The sequence below is a fragment of the Condylura cristata genome, unplaced genomic scaffold, assembly GCF_000260355.1.
Source record: "Condylura cristata isolate star-nosed mole 26May11 unplaced genomic scaffold, ConCri1.0 scaffold00015, whole genome shotgun sequence".
In the NCBI taxonomy this organism is placed as follows: domain Eukaryota; kingdom Metazoa; phylum Chordata; class Mammalia; order Eulipotyphla; family Talpidae; genus Condylura; species Condylura cristata.
Genome location: NW_004567116.1, coordinates 27,179,821 through 27,188,079, shown reverse-complemented (window position 1 = coordinate 27,188,079; position 8,259 = coordinate 27,179,821). Strand labels below are relative to the sequence as shown.

The 8,259-nt window shown below is 50.5% G+C and overlaps 1 protein-coding gene across 1 annotated transcript in view; it reads left to right on the top strand.

The window, feature by feature from the left end:
• Positions 1 to 8,259, top strand: part of OTOG (otogelin) — a 72,927-nt gene that overhangs the window by 47,287 nt on the left and 17,381 nt on the right. Inside the window, exons 34-39 of the mRNA XM_012725193.1 lie at positions 862 to 979; positions 1,572 to 1,651; positions 2,145 to 3,895; positions 4,696 to 4,864; positions 5,148 to 5,293; positions 5,805 to 5,894. Of these exons, the coding sequence (XP_012580647.1) occupies positions 862 to 979; positions 1,572 to 1,651; positions 2,145 to 3,895; positions 4,696 to 4,864; positions 5,148 to 5,293; positions 5,805 to 5,894 (2,354 nt within the window). The remainder of the gene's footprint in view (positions 1 to 861; positions 980 to 1,571; positions 1,652 to 2,144; positions 3,896 to 4,695; positions 4,865 to 5,147; positions 5,294 to 5,804; positions 5,895 to 8,259) is intronic.

Here is an 8,259-nt window from a genome sequence, read left to right as displayed (position 1 = left end):
GAAACAATAGTTGTACTTTTGCAAAAGGTGACTAAAATCCAATCTTCAAAATTAACTATTATATTATTTAAATAATAATAATAATAATAATAAAATTACAAGTAAAAGTAAAGACCCTCAGTGGTCTTTACCCCCCACACACACACACAAATAGTGTTGTGCATAGCAGCCATGGGATGATGGGGTTACAGTGTGGATCAATGAGGTAGCATTTGTGACTGTGGAGAGGCTGGCTGCCGTGGTTATTCAGCTACTAGGGGCAACAAGGGCAGCGACCAGGCAAACCACACGCTCCAGGTGCTGAGTCTTCTTCGGGGAGTTTCCCTGGAAGGAGAGGGCAGAGTTTGCCAAAGAGCAGCTTTCCCTTGCCTGGGACCAGGTGCCCCCTAGGGCCTTGGGCAGAGCGGTAAGTGGACCCCCCTATACCTGATCACACCGCTCAAGGGGCAGCCTCTTGCCTCTGTGGAGGTCTGCAGTGTCCCCCCACCCCCAAAGACAGAGCAAGAAGGAGATGACTGAGTCTCAGGCTCTGGGGCAAACCTGATGGATGGATCAAGGGTCCTCACCTCCTCTTGGACCACTGGTCAAAACCCATCTCCTGCTGCCTACTCCAAGCCTCCCAGGTCCTCAGCTCACCCACCAACTTCCCAAGACCCCGCCCCAAGGACCCTGCAGGCACTGCTTCCAGTCTCCCTGGTTTGGCTCTTGCTTAGTTGACTTCACTTGTCCTGCATGAGCCCACTTGTCTCTTCCACGGGGCAGGGCGGGCATAGGCTGGGCTGGCACCTCTGTGCCCTGGTGCCTGACCCCGTTTGCCACCCAGTCTCAGTCCTGGGACTCAGGGGTGGGTCGCCTTTCCAGATGCCAAGTCTTCAGGAGCTGCCTACCCAACCTGCGAGTGGCACTACGACGCCTGTGCCAGCCCCTGTTTCCAAACCTGCCGTGACCCACAGGCAGCCAGCTGCCAGGATGTGCCCAGGTCAGGGGACATGGAGTCAGGGTGTCCACACCTGTGCGTTTGCACTTCATGTGTGCGAATAGGCTTGCGTGCAACCTGGTGGGAAGGCAAGGGCTTGTGCCGAGGTGTGCGTGTTGACTTGGACTATGCATGTGTGTCACGTCTGCGTGTGTGGGGATGCGTGTGCTGGGGCAAGCCTGGGTTTCTGTGAGGGTGCAGCTGAGTGCATGCAAAGGGGCGTATGTGTTGGTGTTTGCAGCAGTCCACATGGGCCTATAGTTTGTGTGAATATTTTTGAGTCCTGCAGACGGGAATGGGGTGGTGCATGAGAATGTGTGAGAAGGTGCCAATCAGGAGACACATGAGCATGTGTGAGTGTGTGCACAAGTGCGTGTGGGAAAGACCTAGGTGTGGCCCTCCCGCTGCATCTGAGGGGCAGGAGTGCGTGGGGATGTTTGGGATGTGTGTCTCCATGGAGGCTCGCGCGAGTGTGTACATGACAAACACACACCTGTATGTTAAAGCACAGGTAAGGCCGGCGTTCAGTGCAGGTGAGAAGAGGCGACCCTCTTCACACTCCAGATGGCTAACTGGCCCCCTGTTCTGCCCTCAGGGTGGAAGGCTGTGTGCCTGCGTGCCCCTCCCCCAAGGTCCTGGATGAAGTCACACAGAGATGCGTCTACTTGGAAGACTGTGAGTCACTTGAACTTCTCATCCCTCCCTGGGATTTCAGTAGATCCCCAAGGTCTCGTTGCCCAGCCATGCTGAAGACCCCTGGGGTCCCTGTAAAGCACGGTCAGCATAGGGAGCCCTGGGAAGAGAACTCGGTAGAGTGGGCAGACACTATTCCCATTTTACAGGGAGAAAAAAAATGAGACCAGGGTAGAGAAGGGACTTGGGGTGATGTGGTGTGAAGGTGGTACAGCCACAGCTCCTGGCTGTGGGCTCTGGGTTCAAAGTATGGGCACAGTCTATACCCACTGATTTCTCTGAGTCACTAAAAATGGTAGAGGCCCCAGGATTGATCAGGCAGCCTGATTGGCTCTCAGATGCTGTCTCCCCCCTCTCCTCAGCAACTTCCCGGGTCACCTAGGACTTAGTTCAGGAGCCCCACATCACTGTCCTGTTCAGGTAGGACCCCCTCTGGCAGTAGTCACCCTACTGTCTGACTCCTCTCTTCTACCAGGTGTGGAACCTGCCATTTTGGTTCCCACAGAGGCCCTTGGCAATGAGACCCTGCCTTCCAGTCAAGAGCTGCCCACCCCCAGTGACAAGGAACTGCGATTTCCACAGGAAACTTATGGGCCAGCACTCACTGCAGCTGCCTCACTTGCCACAGCCCTGAACCCACCTGTTGCCACTGAGGGGGCAACACTGTCTCCAGGCCCTGCCCAGGCCACTCTGCAGCAGCCGCTGGGGGTCACTTCATCTCACCTCCTTGCCCTCCCCACAGAGGCCCAGGCCAGCAAGGGAGCAACTGCCAGCCAGCTGGCCGTCCAAACCCCAGAGTCTTCCTCCTTCCCCTTTTCTAGGAAGACCCCCACACCTGGGATGGGATTAGGTGCCATGGAGACAACCAGGGTTACTATGACCTTTGAAGGGAGCCCCAACATCACAGTCTCCTCCCGGTCACCCTCTGTACCTCGAGTCCCACTCTTAACCAAAGCAGTGACAGTCCAAGGCCCTGGCTCCTTGCCTGTTAAGACGACACCTCTCCGGTCCTTCCCAAGCCTGGAGGTGCCCACAATCACCTCCTCCAAGCCTGTGGCTTCCCCTGGAGTGACTTCTAGGCCCCCCACTTCCTTGGGATCCCATGAGGTTTTGCTGACAGCTGCAACAACAAAGGTCATGAACAGGACAGGGGTGCCCCAGACCATACAGACCCAGAGCATTTCCAATGCCAGCAGCCTCCCCGCCATGGACAGAACAGCAGCAGAACAGGTTCCTGTTAGTCCTCTGATGACCAAGGCAGTGGAGATGGAGCCACCTACACAGAAGGTCCAACTTGGTCCTGGACAGCCCCTGAGCCTGCCAACATCCCTGCTGCCAAGCCCACTCCCCACTGCCCTTCCCGAGCCCACCAGGCTTAGCACCACTGCCACCCGGCTGCCAGTTCTGCCCCCAGGGGCTCCGGCTGCTTCTGGCCTGTCCACAGTAGCTCACGGTCTGAGAGCCACACCCTTTATGGAGTCAACTCGGCCCCACCAGCTCCTTTCTGGCCTACCTCCTGACACCAGCCTGCCCCTGGCCAAGGTGGGCACATCTGCCCCCGTGGCCACACCTGGCCTGAAGGGCTCTGTCTTCACCCCTCCACTGCAGCAACAGGCCACATCCGCCATGGCCACAGCCTCATCTGCTCAGACACTAAGCCCAGTACTGCCCCTCACCCCTGCTGTGTCTGGCCACATGCACCCACCCAGTCACGCCGCCCCTCAAGCAACAGAAACAGCTCCAGGCCTGCTCCAGGGAGCCACACTGCCGAGCTCTGGAGACGGGGCTGTGGCTGAGGGGGAGGCCTCCATAGTATCTATTGCTCCACAAAGGAGTACCACAGAGAAGAGGACCATCCTGTCCAAGCAAGTATCGCTGCCCACCTCAATGTACGGTTCTGCTCAGGGTGGACCCACAGCGTTCTCATCTGCTGTGGCCCACACTGTTGCTACCTTGGTGACTGAGGCCCAGGGCCCCTGGGCCAGCACAGTGGCACGCGTGCCCACCTCCTATCCCCTGAGCCGAGTCTCAGCCAGGACCGCCTCCCGAGAGAGCTCACTGGTTCTGCTCCCTCAGCTGCCTGAGGTCCATGGAACCTCAGCTGGACCTCAGGTCCCAGCAGAGCCTGTGGGAGAAGCCACCACTGAGCAGTCTGGCCGCTCAGCTCCTGCCCAAAGCATTGCAGAGGATTCAGCCACAGAGGCCAATATGTCTGCCACGTGTGTCGTGAGTAAACTGTCAGGATTCTGGCCCTCTGAATGGGGGTCCTCTATGCCTCCCCCACTCTTGTGCCACTGGGACATGGACACCACTGCTTTCGCCAGCAAGGACAAGCCCTGCTGCAGTGTAACTTTCTGCTGGGCTGTAGAGGGGATAGTCACTGTCCTTGCCTCTGCCCCAAAGTTTGGGTGCCTGGAAATTTCTCCAGGTTCCTCTGGGCCCTGATAACATATTAGAGTCCCATTAAGCTCCACTGGGGCATCAGGACTGAATGGATGCTTGGTGTGATGCCCATTCTGCAAGTGACAACACGAGTGTGCTGGTGTGTGCCTGGTTGTATGTGTGCACCCATGTAGGACTGTGTGTGCACACATGTGAGCTGACAACTGCGAGCTCTCGTGTATCTGTGTACGTAGTACAGGTTGTCACGAGACTGCACTGAGAGGTGGCAACAGAGTATGTGTGTACACAGGCGCGTGCTTGCGTTTCTGGGAGTGTGAGCAAGTGTGGCGATCTGTGTACCTGGTGCTGCCTGCATATCTGTGCACCTGGAGTTCTCTCCCTGGCTTGGCAGATAATCAGGTCTCTGGGAGTCAGTCCACGGGACCCCAGTCTCGCACCCTGTTCCTGGTGGCCTGGTGGGTGGCACCAGAGAGGGGGGGACCCTTTCCCTACTTTGTCTCTGGGTTCCCTGCCTGCTAGAACCAGAAAGGATCTTGTGCCCTTGTGTTTTGGGGCAGCTGGGGCTGGGAGTGTGTGGCAGTGAGCCTTGGGTGGGCACTCACACTGTCCTTTCTGTGTGCCAGCCAATTGCCGAGCAGGACTGTGTCCGCCATATCTGCCTGGAGGGCCAGTTGATCCGGGTGAACCAGTCCCAGCACTGTCCCCAGGGCATCGCACCCCCTCGCTGTGGGGTCCTGGGCCTCGCAGTGAGGGTGGGTGGGGACCGCTGCTGTCCCCTCTGGGAATGTGCCTGTGAGTCCCTGGGCTCCCCGGAACCCCCCCCCCCCCAAGACCTTCTTGTCCTCCTACCCCAGTGTGACCTCTGCCTCTGACCTAAACATGCCCTCCTTTGGGAACTCTCCCCTCAGTGTGACCCCTGACCCAAAAGATTTCCTGCCCTTTTGACCTCTGATGTCTGTATGCTGCCATCCAGCTCCAAGGCCTCTGGGAAAAAGCTCAGGCACTGGTCCTTGTTTCCTGGGTGGCTTTGGCCTGGGCCTCTGCTTATTTTTCTCATCCTTGCCTCTCCCCACAGGCCGATGTTCAATCTTCCCTGACCTCAGTTTTGTGACCTTTGATGGGAGCCACGCAGCTCTGTTCAAGGAGGCCATCTACAGCCTTAGCCAGAGCCCGGATGAGATGGTCACTGTCCATGTTCTGGACTGCAAGAGCGCCAACCTGGTGATTGCCCCTGGCCTCCATTCCTGGGGCGCCCGAAGGTTTGAGTAGGTTGGGAGAGGAAATAGAGCAGGGATTCAGGCTTTGATGTTAGAGGAAGAACTGATGCAGAAGCCCTACTGCAGCCCCCAGCTGCTCCCCCAGGGAGCGCCTGGGGTGGTGCTTGGGGAAACGGTGCTATCTCCTGTACCTCCTGCTTCAGTTCTTCCCAGCCCCTAGACCCGTGGTACATTAGAGGCCCTCAAGTGCATTGAACTGAGATGACTCTCCCAAGGTGTGTGGTCACAAGTGCCAAATGCAGGCAATTGGCTATTAGGATGTCCCCGTGAGCTAGAAGGAAGGAGACAGCATTGGGAAGGGGGGGGGGTGTGGTGGGGGGGGTCCAAAATATTCCATCACATTCTAGACAGCAGGTACACAGCCCAAGTGGGTGCCTCTGGCACAGTGGGGCAGGGTGTGGAACTAGGGGCAGCAGAACTGGGCTCCAGGCTAAAGAAAGTTCATCTCTCTCCAGGGGCACCTCAACTGGCCCCCTTTCTGCCTGGTGATGCTGAATGTGACTCACCTGACCCATCAGATCACCATTGACCGCTTCAACCGGAAGGTGAGTGCATTAAGATACAGCCCCCAAGGGCAGGGCAGCTGTCCTCAGAGGGACAGGGTGTCCAGGGGTGCAGGGGCCTTGAGGCTTATTCATCTTTAGGGCAGGGGTAAGGAAGGGGTTTTTCTCTTAAAGAAAAACAATGCAAAATTTGTGCTTTCATAAGGAAGGGGTTTTTCTCTTAAAGAAAAACAATGCAAAATTAGTGCTTTCAATTAGAATACCTGTGCTCACTCTAGTGTCAACCTGAGAAGTGTAGCAAGAAGATATGGTGATGGAGTTTGACTTAGAATGGCCAGAAGCAATGGCCTTAATGATTGTAGTTAGAACGTCTGGCCTCTACAGTTTCATGCAAAATTATATGGCCCTGTAAGCACATTACTAGAGCCCTTTCCAAGAAAGGAGCTATATAAGCAAGGAGCCCTGAATTTTCACTTCCTTAAATTTCTCTGTGCTCTTCTGCTTATTCATTCCTCAACTTCCCATCACAGTCACTGGTCTGTTGTCTCCAAGATTTGCCTTTTCTAGAATGTCAATCGTTGGAATCATATTGTACGTTGCCTTTTCAGAGTCAGATCTTTCACTTAGTAATATGCATTTAATATGCATATTTAATATGCATGTCTTCTCATGGCTTGATAGTTCATTTTTGTTAGTGCTGACCAATATTCTACTGGTGTTCTTTAAACTATTAATATGCTAAATTACTTTTATTTTCAAGTGTTGAACCCATCTTGGATTCCTGGAATTAATTCCACCTGGTTGGGTTGTATTATCCTTTTTTTATGTATATATTGTTGGATCCTCATGAGAGGGGGATTAGTCTAAATCTTCTTTTCTTATATTAGTTTGCTTTTCGTATCAGATAATATTGGCCTCATATAGTAAATTAGGAAGCATTACCTCCTATTTAATTTTCCAGATGTTTTTGTGAGAATTGGTAGTATTTCCCCAAATATCTAGTAGAATTCACTTGGCCCTGGAATTTTCTTTTGAGGTTTTAAAATATATGTTTAATTCCTTTAATTGATATAGAACTATTTTGGTAACCCATTTCTTCTTTGGTAAGCTTGAGTAGTTATCGTCTTTCAAAAAATTTTGTCCATTTCACCCAAGATACTGTATTTCTAGGAATGAAGTTATTCATCATTTACTCTTAGTATCTTTTAAACATCTGTAGAATCTGTATCTATGAACCATGTCTAATTCCTCTGACTAGAGGTTTATCAAATATATTGTTTTTTTTCAAAGATTGATTTTATTAGATTTCTACTTTTATTGATTATTTCTGTTTTCTATTCTATTGGTTTCTATTACTATCTTTATCTTTTCTTCTGTTTATTTTGGGTTTAATTTACTCTTTTTTTTCTAGTTCCTTTAGGCAGTAGCGATGGTCATTGATTTGAAGCCTTTCTTTTTCCCCCTAACTGGACATTTAGTGCTACAGTTTTCCCTTTAGGTTCTGATGTAGCTGCATCTTTCAGTTTTTGATATGTTTTGCTTTTATCTCATTAAGTTCAAAATACCTTTAAATGCTTCTTTCTGATTTTTATCTTACCCATGAGTTACTTATAAGTGCTTTCTTTAATCTTCAAATATTTGGTGACTTTTCAAATACCTTCCTTTATTTCTTTCTAATTTAATTGCATTAAGGGACATGTTTTTGTCTAATTTGAATCCTTTTAAATTCAATTAGTCTTGTTTGATGCACCCGAATATACTGGGTCTTGGTAAGTGTATATTCTATTGTAGAATGGAGTGTTTGAAGGTCAAATTAACTATGTTGTTCAAGACTTACAAATCCTTATTGATTTTCTGACCATTTGACTTTTTCTAAGAATTAAGGAGAAAAGATGTTGAAATTTCTAACTATTTATCCTTGGAATTTTATCAGTTTTTTTATTTACATATTTTGAAGTTCTGTTTAGGTACATACTGTTTACAATTGTACATCTATTTGATAAATTAACACCTTGATCAGAATAAAATGACTTTTTTTATCCTGGTGAAAGTTTTTGTTCAAATTCTGCTTTATCTGAATTATCTGTAATAGTTTCTCCAGCTTTCTTTTGGTTTGTGTTAGCATGTGTATCTAGTATCAAAGATACATCTTTTTCTTTTAACCAACACTTGTACCCTTCATTTAAAGTAGCATTTTTTTATAACAGTTTATTTTTACATCATTTTTGTACATTTTTTTTTCCATCTCAATTGTAATCCCTGCGGGTTTCCCATCACCATTTCACCCATGTGCCATCACTATAATCCCGTGCACTTCCCTCTCCCCCCCCCCATTTTTGATCCCATTCCCCACTCCACCCCCGCAAAATTTCTCTGGTATATGGTTGTTCATTATTTTTGTTATTTT